The sequence below is a fragment of the Argopecten irradians genome, chromosome 1 (genome assembly GCF_041381155.1).
Source record: "Argopecten irradians isolate NY chromosome 1, Ai_NY, whole genome shotgun sequence".
In the NCBI taxonomy this organism is placed as follows: Eukaryota; Metazoa; Mollusca; class Bivalvia; order Pectinida; family Pectinidae; genus Argopecten; species Argopecten irradians.
In genome coordinates, this window is record NC_091134.1 from 31,122,330 (window position 1) to 31,144,536 (window position 22,207).

At 36.2% G+C, this 22,207-nt stretch overlaps 1 protein-coding gene across 3 annotated transcripts in view; it reads left to right on the plus strand.

The window, feature by feature from the left end:
• LOC138323906 (uncharacterized) overlaps positions 1-22,207 on the plus strand; it is a 110,844-nt gene that overhangs the window by 63,636 nt on the left and 25,001 nt on the right. For all 3 annotated transcript variants that reach the window (XM_069268846.1, XM_069268838.1, XM_069268855.1), the window contains one exon: positions 17,163-18,263. In XM_069268846.1, coding sequence (XP_069124947.1) covers positions 17,163-18,263 — 1,101 coding nt within the window. The remainder of the gene's footprint in view (positions 1-17,162; positions 18,264-22,207) is intronic.

The window sequence follows — 22,207 nt, forward strand, 5'->3', positions numbered from 1 at the left end:
CACTGAGGTCAAGGCTTTAATATGAAGTAGAAGTTGTCTAATTATTAGTATGATCTTGTGTCACTTTGTGTACCAATGTGACTACAGTATAATACATCATACTCTGTGTCAAGGAAGGTCTGGAATTGGCCAATAAGAGGTCATATTCAGACGACCTTTGCATTAACCTATCAAACTGCAGCTCACTACATATTGAAAGTGACATTTCATGATGACAGCCTTAAATTTTCAACATTGATTGTTTAAGTATGAGGAAAAGGTTACAGGGTATGAGAAACAATTTCTGATATAGACTGAAAAAAATCACATTGTTTGGTGGTTGTTGAGGTCATCTGAACATGACTTCTATTGGGCTTTATCATATATCCCTTGTGTATGATTAGGTATGAATTTTATTCAGATTTCAATAAATAAAAGTATAAATCTCTTTATTCTCCATCATATCAATTTGATTCTTACTGAAAATTGTCTTGCATAGCATAATAATCTTGAAAAATATACATTGCTTTAAAAACACTGAAGAGTAACCAGATTTATATTCATGCATTTATGAAATATTGTACAATCCTCAGTTTAAACTGATAGATAAAAAATCGGCTATGCCTAATTAAGACAAAAATAATATAAAATTTATTTCGCCTGTGGTGCATGTGCAATCAGTACATTTTCCATAGAATATATGCCCATTTTTCGGATGCAATTAATTATTTTTCATATTTTTAACATAAGTAAAATTAGAAGTTCAACTTTTCAATGGTGGTAATAGTGTAAAGTAAGTAACTTTATACTGAAGAAAATATAAATCGTCTGCTCCTATTTTTGATAATGAAAAAATACCATTTGTTTGCGGTGGAGCATCTTTAAGAGTAATAGATTTATTGCATTTATGTAAATATTGTACAATCCTCAGTTTAAACTGATAAAGCAAGGCTTCTATTGTCTCTGAAGAATTTCCCAGGTTCAGATTTTTTTTCCATTGTTTCAGCTTGATTAGTTTTCCATGTTATCATCTGGCTTTGGCAGCTAGTATACGGTGATATTGTCCTCATAGTTTTATGTTTTCAAATCTCTAGAGAGTTCCGTATGTGTCATTTGAATATGCATTAACTGGCTTGATAAGCGGCTGGTGTTGGAGTATGTATACATATTGTATACACTTATACAATGGTACACTGCACTTAACATGCATGCCTTCTTTGAGCATTTGCATTTTTACCGTTGTCATGGTGACATGTGTTGATAAATGGATGACACCCGTCATTGCGTGATTGTGTATGTAGATCAATAGGTTTCATTTACTCATGAAATATGGAGAACAGCGTCGAAAATGTCTAGTGTCAGTCGATACATGTCTCCATGTTTCTATGTGTGCCTAATTCATCTGCGTTTCTGCAACAAACAAAATTGGTCTAGTAAAACACATGCAAATTTAGATTTTTTTTCGCAAGTTAAATGTTAACTTATGCAGAAACATATTCAAATTTGCATGATATTTGATATTTTAAAGGGGAAAAATGTTTAATTCAAAGAACATTTAAAACTATAAATATTTGAATAATTTTTTTTTAATTTAATGTTCGAAATATTCTTGTATCTGATGAGTGTTTATATGGAACAATAGTTCAATATTTAATAATGACATGTGTTCATCCAAGGATCTTTTGTCCTGATATCTCAGAATAGGAATATTTACATTGATGTTGCTATCTGTAATAGCATTGGAGGTTGATATAGAACAATGTGTTTGATCTCTGATGCTGTATCAGGTAATCATTTCTGTCCCAGCTTTGACCTTGATCATCTGCAAATAAATTTGAAAGCAGCAATTAGACAGGTAAACAGATAAATAAAAACATCATTATCTTGTGTATAGATCGATTGATATTAACCTGATCAAAGCATTCAATTATCTTTTTTTTAGATATGCTGAGAAAAACATTTACAGGTTTTCACCAGAATAATAATAAAAAAATCAATAACTGAACTACACAAAATTGAGAAAATAATCTAATTTTACTTGACCTCATATAGTAATTTCACACAGTTCTGAAAAAAGCAATACTGAGATGATGAACTCAGTAAAAAATATTCTCTATAAAAATTGTTTTGAAGCTTGAAGTTTAAAACTTAATACCTGTTGATTAATTATGGTAATGGTAGCAAAGAAATAGAGCGGCAATATAAATTGCGTTGAGAGAAAACCATTTAGATATCATTAGGATGCTGAAAGCTGTCTCCCCACAAAGAATGGATGTCATGTTGAAAAGCTGTATTTAGAAATTATGCCAGAGTGGTTGTTGATTTCCATTTTATTTGGACAAAATGAACCCGATACATCATTTAAATCACAACTGTGCATGGTAAATGAGGTCTCCATTAATGTCTAGTATCGGCTTTACCGAGGGGAACAGAGTCGGATATTAGACGGAATATTCATTAAAGTGATCACTGTATGATGAGAACTTGGCACCAGCTATCGCAGACGTTTCGTCGCTGACCCTGGTGTCGCTGTAGTACCGATACAGAGCTTTTTCGTGTACAGATGGTTTGGAATGGTGGAGTGTCGCAGTCTGACAGTGTGAGAATCGTTTGATAAGTGCCCTTCAGTTGCAAATATTCCATCTATATGCTTCTGTAGTTGCAGTTAAATGTGGGAGTCTCTACGATTTAATGTCCGTCTGTAAAATGTGGAAATCACTACGATTTTACGTTTGTCAAGTAATAGTGGCACGCAGCCACATCTTACTTTGTCACGGATGAAAATGTACATCGTTCTTTATAAGCCAGTATTGAACCCACCAATAAGAGTAGCGGAGAGGTATTTGTACTTGTCATTTTACACGATGTAGCTGTACAGTTGAGGGTATGTGGTTAGCTTTAATCACACAATGTGGTTGGGTAATTGCTACCTCGGCTGTAGAACTCGAGTCCGATCAATCAGCATCATTGTGCTTGACGAGCAGCAGATACATGATGGAAATTGATTAAAGCAAGTTATAAAGGGTATTTTTTCAATGTTTGCATCAATATGCATGATTCCAATGGATATGTATAATGTGATAGTGTTGACTTGCTAAATGTGTGATCATAGTGGCGGTGGATATAGCACAACTGGTCCACTGAAGGATGACAGAATTACCATGTAAGTATGTATAGCTTTGTAATGATGTTACATGTCAGTTAAAATATATACGCAAAAATAACATACTGTTTAAAGCTGTGGTCTGTAGCCCTAAAGTCTGTAGCAAAAACAAGTGATTAGGTAGATTGAAGCATTGTAAACTGTTGTCCCCACTATATCTAGTTTTCTAGTTTCGATTATACTGTTCCACACTATATACCTGTACATTACTGTGTCCCCACTATACTACCCTGTACCCTGACCTCTAGTACTGTGTCCCCACTATACTACCCTGTACCCTGACCTCTAGTACTGTGTCCCCACTATACTACCCTGTACCCTGACCTCTAGTACTGTGTCCCCACTATACTACCCTGTACCCTGACCTCTAGTACTGTGTCCCCACTATACTACCCTGTACCCTGACCTCTAGTACTGTGTCCCCACTATACTACCCTGTACCCTGACCTCTAGTACCTGTGTCCCACTAATACTACCCTGTTACCCTGACCTCTAGTACTGTGTCCCCACTATACTACCCTGTACCCTGACCTCTAGTACTGTGTCCCCACTATACTACCCTGTACCCTGACCTCTAGTACTGTGTCCCCACTATACTACCCTGTACCCTGACCTCTTAGTACTGTGTCCCCACTATACTACCCCTGTACCCTGACCTCTAGTACTGTGTCCCCACTATACTACCCTGTACCCTGACCTCTAGTACTGTGTCCCCACTATCACTATACTACCCTGTACCCTGACCTCTAGTACTGTGTCCCCACTATACTACCCTGTACCCTGACCTCTAGTACTGTGTCCCCACTATACTACCCTGTACCCTGACCTCTAGTACTGTGTCCCCACTATACTACCCTGTACCCTGACCTCTAGTACTGTGTCCCCACTATACTACCCTGTACCCTGACCTCTAGTACTGTGTCCCCACTATACTACCCTGTACCCTGACCTCTAGTACTGTGTACCCCACTATACTACCCTGTACCCTGACCTCTAGTACTGTGTCCCCACTATACTACCCTGTACCCTGACCTCTAGTACTGTGTCCCCACTATACTACCCTGTACCCTGACCTCTAGTACTGTGTCCCCACTATACTACCCTGTACCCTGACCTCTAGTACTGTGTCCCCACTATACTACCCTGTACCCTGACCTCTAGTACTGTGTCCCCACTATACTACCCTGTACCCTGACCTCTAGTACTGTGTCCCCACTATACTACCCTGTACCCTGACCTCTAGTACTGTGTCCCCACTATATACTACCCTGTACCCTGACCTCTATAGTACTTATGTGTCCCCACTATACTACCCTGTACCCTGACCTCTAGTACTGTGTCCCCACTTACTACCTGTACTGACTCCTGTACCCTGACCCCTCTAGTACTGTGTCCCCACTATACTACCCTGTACCCTGACCTCTAGTACTGTGTCCCCACTATACTACCCTGTACCCTGACCTCTAGTACTGTGTCCCCACTATACTACCCTGTACCCTGACCTCTAGTACTGTGTGTACCCCACTATACTGTGTCCCCCATGTACCCTGACCCTGACCTCTAGTTACTGTGTCCCACACTATACTACCCTGTACCCTGACCTCTAGTACTGTGTCCCCACTATACTACCCTGTACCCTGACCTCTAGTACTGTGTCCCCACTATACTACCCTGTACCCTGACCTCTAGTACTGTGTCCCCACTATACTACTGTACCCTGACCTCTAGTACTGTGTTACCCCACTATACTACCTGTACCCTGACCCCTAGTAGTACTATGTCCCCACTATACTACCCTGTACCCTGACCTCTAGTACTGTGTCCCCACTATACTACCCTGTACCCTGACCTCTAGTACTGTGTCCCCACTATACTACCCTGTACCCTGACCTCTAGTACTGTATCCCCACTATACTACCCTGTACCCTGACCTCTACTACTGTGTCTCCTATATGCTAATAGGAAACCGTTATCCTATTGTCTGGAATTTGTCCATGGTATGTACTAATCTTTATCCTGGACATGCTTCATAAAGCTTGGGTAGGTTCAGTCATTTGATCCATTGAGGTCCCCCAAAACTGTCTTTAATAACACAGTTCTAGCTTGTGTTATGAAGCCTTTCTGCTCTCCAGGGCACCAGATAATAATTCAACTTGAACTCCAGTTGTCAAGTGGTTAGTTTTATCATCCTTTGAGTTCTGCAGAGATAGAACAGAGGAGGTAATCTTACAAATGATCTGGTCTAAATGTGACAGGCGAGGTAATCAAATAAGGGAGGTAATCTTACAAATGATCTGGTCTAAATATGACAGGCGAGGTAATCAAATAAGGGAGGTAATCTTACAAATGATCTGGTCTAAATATGACAGGCGAGGTAATCAAATAAGGGAGGTAATCTTACAAATGATCTGGTCTAAATATGACAGGCGAGGTAATCAAATAAGGGAGGTAATCTTACAAATGATCTGGTCTAAATATGACAGGCGAGGTAATCAAATAAGGGAGGTAATCTTACAAATGATCTGGTCTAAATATGACAGGCGAGGTAATCAAATAAGGGAGGTAATCTTACACATGATCTGGTCTAAATGTGACAGGGGAGGTAATCAAATGATTGGGTAATCTTACAAGTTGTCTGGGCTAAATGTGAGAGGACAATTATTCAATAACCTTTTATGCTCCTAATATTGTAAACTATCTTGACTATGGTAAGTTTTGCAATGAAGGCATTTGGTTTGATTATGTTGCCACAATGTCGAACAACAAAGGCCTGACCTCATTGTATAAAAAAAACAAAAAACAAAAAAAAAACATGATTTGACGTCATTGCATCAAAAATGAAATTCTGTTTTTATCACGTTCACCTCTGTGGTTTTACTGGTTTTCATCAATATGGTACAAGCGCCAGGACAGATTGTGAAATATATGCACATAGCAAGGGAGCCATGTTAAACTATGGGGATCCATTGGAAGTAGCTGGTGAGCCTTGCTGAAGGCATACAAAGCTAGGATATGATATGCCTTGGCTCGTTTTGAAGATAGGTCCTGGCTGCTTTGTGTCTATTATGTCTGTATCACATACTTGATCAAGTTAGGTATTTGCAAATCAATACTGTGATTGGACGATTTGACCACCATTAACCTCACCAAGCCCCTGGGATAGGTAGGCTGGTGCCTTACTGTATACACAACCATTAGTGACTTCTATGTGAGTTATGTAAGGATTATAATGATGGGGGGGGGGGGTAAACTAATTATATCACAATTCATCTTAGCTTTGGGATTATACATGATCATGGGTAGTGGTGGTCAGTCAGTCTAGGTGTCCAGCATCATTGACCACAAGAATTCAATGGCTTAGTGGTCTGACATTGTACCACTAGACCTACCCTTTGCGTAGACTGTACAACAAACTGAGTTTACATTCCAAACATTTTATTATATCATCTAAATGGACAACTTGAATAAGGATATCAGATCTCTAGAATTTGTAATATTATCAGTAAATGGCTTCAGCTTCATTCATATCTGTTGCCTATTTTGCATCCTCCAGTAAACCATATGAAGGCGAAACGTTTATATCTTGCAGACATTTCTAGTTTTGTGTATAAATGGCTACGTGTCTTTCAGAATACCGATATATCAGTAATTGTTGAATTTATTCAAGAGACTGTAAGATGTTCATCTTCTCTTATCTTGATTTCATGCATAGACCATAGTTTTTGGACAAATGACCTTGACATTATCATAAGAGTTGACAGTCGTGACCTTGGATGTGATATGTATTGATCATGATTGGGAAGTCTCTAGAACTCTAAATGTTGAATGTAGTGTTAATTTCCTACTTTATTTTATTCCTCGTAGACAGCTCTGATGCCTTAAAAGATGACTGCAAATTTCTTACTCTAAACAAGTCTTGTTTAAATGTTGATTGTAAATTATTAGTAGGGATTTGATATAATTGAATTCTGGAATTAATTTGTTGAAGTCGAGTAATTTACAAGGCGATCTTCCAGAAGTAAAATCTCATTTTCACAAACTGTGTCTGAGATTTGGTGCCATTGTTGTCGGAATTCATTCACATTTTAATCACGCCTATTATTGATAAACCATTGTAAGAAGGTTTTTTTCAAACTGAAGGAATGTTTTGGACACCTCAAATCCCTGGGAAGTTTTTTTCTGACAAGAAAACTCGACAAAATGTCTGCTTTCAAAATTAGTTACACAATAGGCCAATTGAAATACTCACATGTATTTCACGGACATTGTACTAAAGTTAAGTGACAGTTTGAATTAAATCATTCTTTGCCATTTCAACCATTTTTTCTTTGACTGTTTATGAACAATTGCATTGGTAAACAAATTTGGATACTTTTTTGACGGCTGAAAAATAATTTGTATACAATTTTGATGGAGGATACAAATTTGGTAAAATATTGAGTTAGAGACAACTTTATGGAGCTTGCTGTTTATAAGGCCGTAATATGTCACCTGTATTTATTTCTGGTGACAGATATTCCACCAATAATTTACCCTCATCTGAATTGTGGTTTCAAGACACTTTTTATGTAATAACATGGTATTTCAGTATGGAAATCAGTAAAAAATTGTGTAAAATGTATCAACAAATGATTTTGTTTGAAAGGGAAATGCTCCTTTCACGCCATCAGATGAGCACAAACCACAAAAAGGCTGCCTTTTTTACCTCAATGTTTTTTGTGAATCAATAAAGGCATGGTGTTCTGTGGTTGGTGCTAAATGAAGCACACTTAGTTCTGCGGTTTTTAACTCCCACGGAACCTGGCCACCGAGATCGCTGGCTGTCACGCCGCTAAACACAGTGCTTCAAGGCCATTTTTACCAAGCTCTGGCACTTGTCACATGAAACACAAATTAAATCTTGTGTCATTTAGAGGCTTTTGTGGAACAACCGAAACATAGAAATTAGCCAGGAAGAGACATCAAGCTTTTATTTATGTCTTGGTACATGATATTAGTCACTGATAAACATAGAGTAAGGGTAATGATACTTCTGTGGATACTCCAACTTGCTTGGTCTGCCATTGTAATGGAGACAAATAGGTGATATTCTTGTATATTTAACTCATTTCCCCATGAACACACATTTAGGATCTTCTAAATTAAAGACTTAACCAGTCTATTATGAAATTTCAGAAGAGGTTTTTTTGTGATGTACATATGGCAAAATGGTAATTATCTCCGATTAGAAAAATTCTAGAAAACTTTCATGAAAAAAGTTTTTAAATATACAGATTAAAGAAAATTACTCCAAAAATCCCTTGTGAAATTGTCAAAAAAAGTGTCATCGCTCATGAATCTTAATGCATCAATATTGATGTACGGTGCAGCCGCACTTTGAAATGCACTGTAAAATAGCAGAGATTGGATCGAGCCTTGTTCATAGCTTCATGGTTTCTATGAAGGAACATTGAGTTGTCTTTTGCTAGATTAAACTCTTTTTTTTTTATTTAGGAAGGCAGGTTGATGAAATGTTTTAACTTTCATGCACTTAGCTTTATTAGAAAATACTGGGCAAAGACACCCAGCTGAATTTGAATTTAATTATAGTATACAGTTGATATAAGATATGGATATAAAAGGGATACAGGAAATTGCTATGAAAATGGTTGGAGAGGAATTTTATAGGTGAATTAATGGGAATATGAAAAGAAAATAATGAGAAGGGAATTTATTAATGTCATCATTTGATGAGTGAGGTGGACTGTAGGGGGAAGGTCTGTCTGGAATCTTTTATAATTTCCTTAAAGCATTATGTTGGTGTATAACATTACGGCGACGGCGTTTTTTATTAATGGCAGGGTTGGAAGAGACCTGGTACTCTCTAGTGCATCTAACAGATATTTAAAGTGACATCTTGGAATACTTCCTATTTAGCTTTTTTGATCTTTAGTTTATGTATCTTTCCTTTCATATCTGTTCTAGACCGTCTTGTGTATTGGTGTATTGTTATGTAATATAGATATGAGCCGTATGTCAAAAACAATTTTCTGCTGTGATCAGCACCAACTTCCGTGTCTGCAAGTCCTGCCAATATAGATCCTGTGTTTGGTTTGAGTTGCTGTGAAATACAGGAGCGAGTGCCGACTTTCTGATATAATATTTTACTAAATGTCAAATCAAATGGTTTACTAGCTAGAAGATCTAGTAGTTCACAATTTGTAAGATTAAATGGTTTAATTAATTGGGTCACTAATTAATGATTCCAGATCTAAGATCTTATGGGTCACCAGCTGTAAGATCTAATGTGTCAGTAGCTGTAAGATCTAATGGGTCACTAGCTGTAAGATCTAATGGATCAGTAGCTGTAAGATCTAATGGGTCACTAGCTGTAAGATCTAATGGTCAGTAGCTGTAAGATCTAATGTGTCAGTAGCTGTAAGATCTAATTGGTCAGTAGCTGTAAGATCTAATGTGTCAGTAGCTGTAAGATCTAATGGTCACTAGCTGTAAGATCTAATGTGTCAGTAGCTGTAAGATCTAATGTGTCAGTAGCTGTAAGATCTAATTGGTCACTAGCTGTAAGATCTAATTGGTCACTAACTGTAAGATCATGTCAGTAGTTGAAAGATCTAGTTGTTCACTAGCTGTAAGATCTAATCGGTCACTAGCTGTAAGATCTAATTGGTCACTAACTGTAAGATCTAATGGTCACTAGCTGTAAGATCTAATGGTCACTAGTTGTAAGATCTAATGGTCACTAGTTGTAAGATCTAATGTCAAGCTGTAAGATCTATGGTCAGTAGTGTAAGATCTAATGGTCACTAGTTGTAAGATCTAATGTGTCAGTAGCTGTAAGATCTAATGGGTCACTAGCTGTAAGATCTAATCGGTCACTAGCTGTAAGATCTAATGGTCACTAGTTGTAAGATCTAATGGGTCAGTAGCTGTAAGATCTAATGGTCACTAGCTGTATGATCTAATTGGTCACCAGCTGTAAGATCTAATGTGTCAGTAGCTGTAAGATCTAATGGTCACATAGTTGTAAGATCTAATGTGTCAGTAGCTGTAAGATCTAATGGGTCACTAGCTGTAGAGATCTAATGGGTCACTAGCTGTAAGATCTAACGGTCACTAACTGTAAGATCTAATGGGTCACTAACTGTAAGATCTAATAGGTCACTGTCTGTAAGATCAAATTGTTTAAAAAAAATGGGTCACTAGTTTAATGGGTCACTAGCTGTAAGATCTAATGGTCAGTAGCTGTAAGATCTAATGGTCAGTAGCTGTAAGATCTAACGGGTCAGTAGCTGTAAGATCTAATTGGTAACTAGTGTATGTAAGATCTAATGTGTCACTAGCTGTAAGATCTAATGTGTCACTAACTGTAAGATCTAATGGTCACTAGCTGTAAGATCTAATTGGTCACTAACTGTAAGATCTAATGGTCACTAGCTGTAAGATCTAATGTGTCAGTAGCTGTAAGATCTAATTGGTCACTAGCTGTAAGATCTAATGGTCACTAGTTGTAAGATCTAATGGCCACTAGTTGTAAGATCTAATGGTCACTAGCTGTAAGATCTAATTGGTCACATAGCTGTAAGATCTAATGTGTCAGTAGCTGTAAGATCTAATGGGTCACTACTGTAAGATCTAATGGTCAGTAGCTGTAAGATCTAATGGTCAGTAGCTGTAAGATCTAATGGGTCACTAACTGTAAGATCTAATGGTCAGTAGCTGTAAGATCTAATGGCCACTAGTTGTAAGATCTAATGGTCACTAGTTGTAAGATCTAATTGGTCAGTAGCTGTAAGATCTAATGGGTCACTAGCTGTAAGATCTAACGGTCACTAACTGTAAGATCTAATGGGTCACTAACTGTAAGATCTAATAGGTCACTAGCTGTAAGATCTAATTGGTCAGTAGCTGTAAGATCTAATGGGTCACTAGCTGTAAGATCTAATGGTCACTAGCTGTAAGATCTAATGGTCACTAGTTGTAAGATCTAATGGTCAGTAGCTGTAAGATCTAATGGGTCACTAACTGTAAGATCTAATGGTCAGTAGCTGTAAGATCTATTGGTCAGTAGCTGTAAGATCTAATGGGTCAGTAGCTGTAAGATCTAATTGGTCACTAGTTTTAAGATCAAATTGGTCACTAGTTGTAAGATCTAATGTGTCACTAGCTTAAGATCTAATTGGTCACCAGCTTTAAGATCTAATGTGTCAGTAGCTGTAAGATCTAATTGTCACTAACTGTAAGATCTAATGGTCAGTAGCTGTAAGATCTAATGGGTCACTAGCTGTAAGATCTAATGGTCACTAACTGTAAGATCTAATGGGTCATTAGCTGTAAGATCTAATGGGTCACTAGCTGTAAGATCTAACGGTCACTAACTGTAAGATCTAATGGGTCACTAGCTGTAAGATCTGACGGGTCACTAGCTGTAAGATCTAATAGGTCACTGGCTGTAAGATCAAATTATTTAAAAAAATGGGTCACTAGTTAATGGGTCTCTAATTCATGGGTCACTTGGTGTAATATCTGATATTATGGATCACTAGTTAATGGGTCACTAATTCATGGGTCACTTGGTGTAATAGCTGATCTAATGGGTCACTAGTTAATGGGTCACTAGTTAATTCACTAATTCATGGGTCACTTGGTGTAATATCTGATCTACTGGGTCACTAATTCATGGGTCACTTGGTGTAATATCTGATATAATGGGTCACTTGTTAATGGGTCACTAATTCATGGGTCACTTGGTGTAATATCTGATCTAATGGGTCACTAGTTAATGGGTCACTAATTCATGGGTTACTTGGTGTAATATCTGATATTATGGGTCACTAGTTAATGGGTCACTAATTCATGGGTCACTTGGTGTAATATCTGATATAATGGGTCACTATTATGGGTAAGGTCACTAGTTAATGGGTCACTAATTCATGGGTCACTTGGTGTAATATCTTATATAATGGGTCACTAGTTATTGGGTCACTAATTCATGGGTCACTTGGTGTAATATCTGATCTACTGGGTCACTAATTCATGGGTCACTTGGTGTAATATCTGATATAATGGGTCACTAGTTAATGGGTCACTAATTCATGGGTCACTTGGTGTAATATCTGATCTAATGGGTCACTAGTTATTGGGTCACTAATTCATGGGTTACTTGGTGTAATATCTGATATAATGGGTCACTAGTTAATGGGTCACTGATTCATGGGTCACTTGGTGTAATATCTGATATAATGGGTCACTAGTTAATGGGTCACTAATTCATGGGTCACTTGGTGTAATATCTGATATAATGGGTCACTAGTTAATGGGTCACTAATTCATGGGTCACTTGGTGTAATAGCTGATCTAATGGGTCACTTGTTAATGGGTCAATAATTCATGGGTCACTTGGTGTAATATCTGATCTAATGGGTCACTAGTTAATGGGTCACTAATTCATGGGTCACTTGGTGTAATAGCTGATCTAATGGGTCACTAGCTCCAAAATATTATGGGTCACTAGTTGATAGGTCACTAATTCATGGGTCACTTGGTGTAATATCTGATATAATGGGTCACTAGCTCCAAGATGTAATGAGTCACTAACTGTTACATCTGAGGAATTAGATATTGTGTCTTAAATGTTACTCTAATATATTGTGTCTCAATGGTGTAAACAGTCTTGTTATACCAAACAACATTTACTGGGCATGTTGTAATTGTAAACAGAAGGTTGACATGGATTGAACTCCTGCAGAGTGTATGTGTACCAATATTTTTTCAAGATAATAATATATCATGTTCCATGATGCTTCACTAATTAAATTGAACTACCGTGCAACAAATATTGATGAACTTCTTAAAACAATTAGAACGTAAATATTGGGGTTAGATGTTCTCTAGTGAAATAAGAGTTACTGACATCTAATGAGAATAAAGTTAAAATGTAAACTGCGTTTCAAACAAAAAATGCTTTTAAGTAAGCAGGGAGTCAATTTTCCATCTAAAAGGAAATTAAATAAAAATTCAATCATCGAAGAGCTCCAAGCTTTTCATAGAGTGCTAATTTCCTACATACAGAGATTTTCACCCCTGAAAACACATTTAGGCTCTTCTAAATCAAAGACTAGAGCAGTCCATTATAAAATTTCAGGTGTGAATGAGTTAAAGACAATCAAATTGAACTGTAGATTGACAATTGGGATTGTGAAAAGTATTCCTGATATGGTTTGGGTGTGGTTTAACATCCTGTTAACAGCTGGAGTCATTGTAGAGTGCGTGGAGGAAAGCTAGAATACGCAGAGAAAAATCACCAACCTGCAGTCACTACAGGCTACTGTCCTTTGTGGGATTCAAACTGGTGACCCAGAGGTGGAGAGCTTGTAGACATGTTAACCACCCAGCGGCAATAGTCCTTCTAGTATAGGGATACTGTACTGTTTTTTTTTGTTTTTTTTTTAATTTTCATCTTCTTGAAGTCTTAGAACTATTAAGTTCTGTATTGGCTGTTTTTTATTTTCCTACTGAATTTTTTTTCTGTCTCGTATTCCACATGGAACCCTGTATCTTATTTTTTGTCTGAAAATACTTGAGACTTTGCAATTGACCTTGAGGACGACCTTGACCTTTGGGAGCAATACGTTACTTAGATCTTGCAGTCTCCGAAGGCATTACAGAAGAAGAGCAGACTTCCGTTATTAGTTTCTGTGTAGACTCTGTCCATACAATTCAATCCCTCCAGGACACAGATTCAGCAGTTACAAACCTTTAATATTTGACATCTTAAGCACAGTTGCTTACATGTGGATATAGTCACGAAGTGAAGAATTGGTGATGATAATCTATCTAAGAGCAAGTCCCTATAAATGGTGGAAAAATTGAATTGTAAGTCTGTATATATCAGTGATAGAATTCTCATTGGCATCCATATCTTGAATGCAAATTGTTTGATTAAAAAAACCCACAAACATATCTTTAGACTGAATTGTGTTATGTTCTCCAGAATAAGTACAATGCTGATTTTTTTTTTTTCCCAATTTGAAACGTTTTCATTCATAAACTTCTGAGGTAGTGGTCGCCATATTGTAAAGGCATCTAACATTCTTCTACTAGCCTCTTTTGATGTCCACTTAGAGGTCCATCTGTTGCCGTTACCATCTCAAATACTGACTGTTGGTTGGTGTTTTTCTTCAGGAACTACTGTCTATCACCAAAATATAGCTTGTTTTTAGTGACCTTAGTAGTTGATGGGAGGTAGTCCATTTGTAAACTCCAGACTTAAGAAGTTTTCATGCTCACGGGTTACTGACACCATTTTAAATAATAAATATGTTGGATACTGCTCTAAAGTATTATTGATCCTCCGATAGGGACTTGGAGATGAGAAAATTGAATTTTATATTATCAGCTTCATGCAGAAAGAGTCTGTTTGCATACATATTAATATTACATTTTTCAAACTATGAAAATTATGTAAATAATTTCTTCTGTCTTTGATCATATAACATTGAAGAATGTTTAAGAATATGTATTAATTTCATTGAGGGACACAGTTTGGTGAGTCACCTGATTGTTACCCATAGCAACCATGGCTGGAACTGTCAACTATATATATGATCTAGTCAATTTGTTACCTTGAGTAATTATGGTTTGAACGGTCATCCATGATCTAGTCAATTTGTTTCTTATAGTAACCATGGTTTGAACTGTCACTCATATTACCGGTATAGTCAATTTGCTACCTGTAAAACCATGGTTTGAACTATCAACCATGATGTAGTCAATTTGTTACCTTTAGTATCCATGGTTTGAATTATCAACCATGATCGAGTCAATTTTTTACCCATAGTAACCAATTGGTTTGAAGCTTAGTTTGAGCAATGCAGACTGGGTATGCACAATAGAGACTTACGTTTGAGGGTTTGAGCTGCTTTGGTAACCTTGGTTACCATGGAGACCATGTTTGATGGTTTGAACAATTTTGGTAACCTTGGACACCATGTGTGATGGTTGAGCTACTTTGGTAACCTTGGAGACCATGTTTGATGATTTGAGCTACTTTGGTAACCATAGAGACCATGTTTGATGGTTTGAGCGACTTTGGTAACCATGGAGACCATGTTTGATGGTTTGAACAACCTTGGTAACCTTTGACACCATGTTTGATTGTTTGAACAACTTTGGTAACCATGGAGACCATGTTTGATGGTTTGAGCTACTTTGGTAACCATGGAGACCATGTTTGATGGTTTGAGCTACTTTGGTAACCATTGAGACCATGTTTGATGGTTTGAACTACTTTGGTAACCATGGAGACCATGTTTGATGGTTGGAACAACTTTGGTAACCTTGGACCCCATGTTTGATGATTTGAGCTACTTTGGTAACCTTGGTTACCTTGGAGACCATGTTTGAGGACTTGAGCTGCTTTGGTTACCATGGAGACCATGTTTGATGGTTTGAGCTTCTTTGGTAACCTTGGAGACCATGTTTGATGAGTTAAGTTATTTTAGTAACCTTGGATACCTTGGAGACTATGCTTAAGGGTTTGAGTTGCATTAGTAATAGAGTTGGAAGGTTTGAGTTGCTTTGGTAACCTTGGAGACTGTGTTTGAGCTGTTTCACTAACATTGGAGATCATTTTTAAGATACTCTGTTACTGATAGTAATGTTTAAACCTAGTGTTGTGACTCAGAGTCATCCATATTAGGTATTGATCGGCCCTGAAAGAGGAATGTGTCTTTCTATGAATTGTTACAGAAATAAAGTCTCTCTGTGATGATACTGGTAGATATTACTTTGACAGTTGTCATAGCGATGATGACATAGATTCTGTCCTATCGCTACCAAGGGAACACACTGTCAGGGAAAAATATAAAAATTTGGTGGAAGCTACCGCAATTCCATAGGTATTTGTGGTTTGGTAATCACACATACACTTTTACAACAGCAAAAAAGAAATACATTGTAGAGAAAGGTAGAGGGAGTGGGTAGGGGCAAAAGTAACCCTACAATTTAAATCAACTGAAAAGCTCTCATGACTTCCAATTCTGGTTTAAGGATTAAGAAAAGTTTTCATGAGATTATTAGCCTCCATTTCCTGTTGTGTTTGTATCATCAGAATTATCAGAAAAACATGATCTCCTGCACTAATATTGATACACTGCTTTCACTTCAGTACCAATACGACCGTCACCTGAGAATTCTAAGAAATAACCTCTATCACGTTCTCTTTAACAGTTTCGTTGTTCTCTAAATTATTCATGCTGATGGTTTCCCTGCAGTTTTAATATTTAATTATTACATGCTCTCGACTTGAAATGGCTTGACATCCTGGCAGAGTGATGGGATATCGCTCCACATCCATAACCTGCTTGTCGTGTATCCCATATGATCGATAGCAATTTGATTGGCTGTGTTACCTTAGCATTGACAAGACAAGATAATCAGGGAATCATCCTATCAATGACTTTCCATGTTTATTGGTACAAACGAGGAATTGGAAAACGTGGTTTAGTGTAATCATTGTGAATGTTTGTGTATGGATTTAACTTTCATGGTAATATTGCTATAGTGACAGCACAGGATTGGTAAATACTTATACATACAGACATAGTATTCATGGTAAATGACAAAAATGATGGGAAAATAAATATGATATGAAGATGAATATGATACAAAAATGAATATGAAGATAAATTGATGTGAAGATAGATATGATATAAAGATAAATAAGATATGAAGATAAATTGATGTGAAGATAGATATGATATGAAGATAAATATAATACAAAAATGAATATGATCTGAAGATGAATATACTGTTATGATGAATATGATGTGAAGATAAATTGATGTGAAGATAAATATGATATGAAGATAATATGATATGAAGATAATATGATATGAAGATATGTATGATATGAAGATGAATTGATCTGAAGATAAGTATGATATGAAGATAAATTGATATGAAGATAAGTATGATATGAATATATAGATACGAAGATAAAGATTGTTTGTGTGTTCCTCAGGTGCCGAATCAGATCCTGGTGCTGAGACTGGGTACAAGCTGAATGGTGCTACAGTCAGAAACGGATCTATTCATAAGGAGAAGACACAACAAGATGCCGAACGCATCGAGTATCCAAAAGATTCGGACAAACGTAAACTCACACAGTTGTTTGATGCATTTAAAATGCAGAAAAAGATGGACAGCCCAGAGAGAAGGCTTCAGCAACAGACGTCCGTTCGTAGGGCGACGTCACGACGATACGGTACGGATACAGAGTCTAGCTCCTCATCAGATGAGGATGTGTCTTCATCCCTTCCTGCTTCCATGTTAACGACGATATCCGTACAGAGTTCTCCAGCATCCTCTAGGGTGTCGGGGTATAACACGACGGCATCGGAGTTTGAGGAAATTCATGCTAGTGATTCTGTGTTACATAAAACTTCTGAGAGTGTTAATAGTAGCCCTCGAAAATCCTTACAAAGAAAACATTCGTATGACTCTGATCAGACAATACATTCGGATGATGCACCATTTTCTAAAAGTAGCACAGAGACACAAATCAGAGTTGAAGTCCATTCCGATGCCTCATCAACACAAAGTGCAGACATTTGTCGACCGAAAACTTCCCCATCCAAAAGTGCATCATCTAATTCTCAAAACAGCTACAGTAAGGTAAGACAATCAAATAAGGAGGTCTATACAGGTGTTAAAGTGACAAGGAAAGAAAGTTCCTCTTCACAGCGTTCCACATCGCCGGAGATGGGAGGAATCCGACATGTACAAGTGTCACGACAGTCCGCTCTCCAACCTGGAAGATCTCCTTCCCCATATTCATTTGATAGTATTCCGTCTTCCCATGCCAATTCTCCGTTACCACGGCAACGGATTTTGGATCAAACTTTGGATTATCCGCTTAGAAAAAATTCTTCGGAGGATACAGATTCGTTGTCACGGTTCAGTGGTACGGAGTACAGTGGTACTGAATCGTCCTATCATATACGAGAAGGAAGTAGTGGTGGTGATGATTTCATGATGGACGACATCTCAAAAGTGAAATTTCACAAGTTGTCGAAGAAAATAGAAAAGTCACGATCACATTCACCACATTCACCCAACACAAGTAAGTATAAAGTTTATATATCATCTTAGGTACCTTATTTATACAATCATCTTAACAGGGCTTGGTATTTTATGTGGAGTCTGTGGAATCTTATGTCTCAGGGATTTACTCACCTTGGTGTGTCGTCTGCTAGTAGTGCCATATATTCCCTTAGTAATAAGCCTAATGTCCTTAGTATCTAAATTAATCCAAACTGTTAACAGAATTTACAGGGACAGAAACATGCATGATTAATTCAGTAACGTTTTAAAAATAAGAGAACAGTTCACCTTGCTATGTGTGGTAGAGTTGTCAACAAAGTGAAGTTTTAAAGGATAATAAGACCAGGCGTTCCAAAGGAGGAAGTGCCTTCCCCATGGAGTGTGGTTACGTTTAATTAAAAATGTAAGTTTCATAATTCTTGATTCGGAGAACAGTTGAGAAACACTTAAATTATATCACATTATGTAATTGTGAAGCAATATTGTAAACATATTCCTTTTGTCAAAGCGAAATTGAGGTTGAAGTGTTCAACATTCTACTACTAGCTCCATAGATGAGTCAAGAGTTTGGAGGCTTCATTGTGCCATTGCTAGTTCATAACCTGAAACTCAGGTGTTTATCTACCACAAAAATCTGGAACATCCTTAAATTATCACTGCTGGTACAACAGGACATATCAAACTTATATAAATAAGCTCAAATGGAGTTAATTATGCTTTCTTAGACAAATATAATGGGTATTAATTGTTTATAGAACGTTCTATTTTCAAAATGATGATCACTAGGCTAGATATGAGTCAGATGAAGATCCTTTGGCTATACAGCTAACAGTTTTGGTTATAAACAGAAATTGAGACATTTAAACTAGCCCCTTTACATGAGCAGAAAACTATACCAATCTAGCAGCAAAATCCATTCCATATGAAAACTTCAAACTCAGAGCAAATAAGATAAAAGAGTAGCATAGGATGGTAAATGATATTACTGTATGGTTAATGGAAGATTGGTGTTTGATAAAACAATTATTCTTTTTTAATAAAAAGTACTTGTGAACTGCTAATTTTTTATCATTATTAGAATTTTGTCAAAATTATGTATGAAAAAAAAAGAAAAGATATTGGGTCCATTGCATTAATTAATACATAATTTTCTGTTTGTGTTTTTAAATTAGATTTATCCATTTTGTAATGATATATATAGTCTGAAGGTCGCAATGCAACTATTGGGAAATGTGAAGGTCATGGACAACAGGTCTCCAGTGTTTGTCTATAACATTGGAATACAATTAGCTAATGGAGGAGATAAAAATAACTCGGGCTATTTAAGGCTTGCCTCTGGCTGTTCATGATGCAGGGGAGTCCAAAAAAATTTGTTATGACATCATGTGTGTTTCACTTCTCTTGAGATAATAAACAAATATTTCATATAAATAAATCTATTTGTTCAAAAGATCAAACTGGAAAGTTCTATTAAAATATACATTAGAACAATGTAAAAATGCATTAGGATAATGTAAATATACCCTAGAATAATGTAAATATGCATTAGGATAATGTAAATATACCCTAGAATAATGTAAATATGCATTAGGATAATGTAAATATACCCTAGAATAATGTAAATATGCATTAGGGTAATGTAAATATACCCTAGAATAATGTAAATATGCATTAGGGTAATGTAAATATACCCTAGAATAATGTAAATATGCATTAGGATAATGTAAATATACCCTAGAATAATGTAAAAATGCATTAGGATAATGTAAATATACCCTAGAATAATGTAAAAATGCATTAGGATAATGTAAATATACCCTAGAATAATGTAAATATGCATTAGAATAATGTAAATATACCCTAGAATAATGTAAATATGCATTAGGATAATGTAAATATACCCTAGAATAATGTAAATATGCATTAGGGTAATGTAAATATACCCTAGAATAATGTAAATATGCATTAGGATAATGTAAATATACCCTAGAATAATGTAAATATGCATTAGAATTATGTTTTCTCTTTCTGTTTAATGAATTTTTTATCATTATACTGTCATTAGCCATTGTAAATGTTTACTATGACAAAGCCTTTATATTCATTTCTAATGATTTTCATGTTGTTGTTCTCAGTGTTGTATTTTGCTATCTGTGAATCTATAATTTTACATGTTTAATTAAAATATTTTGCCCTTTTTCATAAGCCTTTTTTATTCTGCTCTTTTTCCAAGCATTTACACTTACCCAGTGTCTTCTTTGTTGTGCAAGATGACTAATAACCTTGACCTTGTAACTTTCCCATGATCCCTCACCAGCTGCTCATCAAGACTCATTTGAACTCTTGTATCTTATATAGCTCATTTCCTTTTTTTCTGACAACTTGGCATTAATGTCAGATTCTTCCTAACTCTTGTGAGTTATGACCTTATTCATTGGCTATCCAAGTTTTTAATCAATGCTCTTGAGTCCATTTTGCCATAAGTCCTGTAAGATATGACTCATTTCCATAGTTTATTTCTATGGCTTAGAAAAAAACTTCTGAATTCAAAATTTTCTCTGGAATCTTATAAGTAATAACTCATTTCAAAGGTTTTCCATTGCTCAAAAATAGCATTCAAAGTTGAATTTATTAGAGAACTTCACCCATTAAAAGCTGACCTCAGATTCATTTATTTTTCTCAACAACTATGACCCATCAAGGGATTGTAACATAGGAACTGAAAAAAATTCATCAATACAAAAAGTTAGAATACATTTATTGTATGCTAGAACTGAAAAACATTCATCCTTTACACATTGAAGACATAAGGTATTACAGTTTTTTTTAGAAATCAAATTATTTTTTTTTTTAAATTTATTTACTCTCATGGGTTTTAATTGACTATGGAAGATGAATTAACTTAAAAACAATTAGGATTTAAAAAAAAAACCCAAAAGAACAAAAAAAAAACCAAAAACAAAAACAACAAAAACTTAAAACAAAATTATAATGGGTTTAATTGACCATGGAAGATGAATTAACTTAAAAAACAATGAGGATTTAAAAAAAAAGAAAAAAAAAATATAATGGGTTTAATGGACCATAACGATGGCAAGCATCCTAGCACTAAGCAACAAAGACTCTATGGATCTTATGTAGACGTAAGGAAAACCATGGCGACCCCAATGTCAGTCCCAGCATTTGATGCTGAGCTACTGTAGCTCGAGCCCCAATACTGCTTTATCAGTTGTGTCATATTGATGTGAAAGGTTACCAAACGTTACAGACAATTTGTCTGTATTTTGGTAATGCAGTGATGGCCTCATTCTACTTCCAAATGTGCTTTCTAATGAGAGGGATTTTTTTGTCAGCATTAAAAGTTTCAGTTTTCTAAATACAACATTTTAGATGACCTTTAGAGGCATATCAACACAACTGTTTGGTTGCATTTTTTACATGCGTTTAAACAGAAATACAATGTATAGACCTTTTGGCTACATTTATTGTTAAAACCACTTAGGGAATTAAAAGTCACGTTTTGCTTTTATATGTAAGCATCAAAAGAAATGCTTATAAGTAACAGTGGTAGAGTGATGTACTATTGCCATATATACTAACAGTGGTAGAGTGATGTACTATTGCCATATATACTCCAGGTAGTCTGATATCAATCTATAGAACACAATTGATTAAACTGACATACAATAATATTGAACATCAGTAGTGTTTACAAATATCAGGATGTTTATCAGTGGTTAATATCGTTCCATGTGTATCGTTGCAAATATTTACTCGTCCTTGTAAAAAGAACTAGTTTGAACAGACGACAGATGGACTGTCCCCTAATGGTATTCAAGGCCAGCAAGTCTCTCCATCCTATTCCTTCAACTCTGCTCAAGAAAATAATCAAAAGTATTGACTATCACCCGATTTAATCAAGAATTTCCTACGCCCCCTGTCACGAAGGTTCAATACAAATAA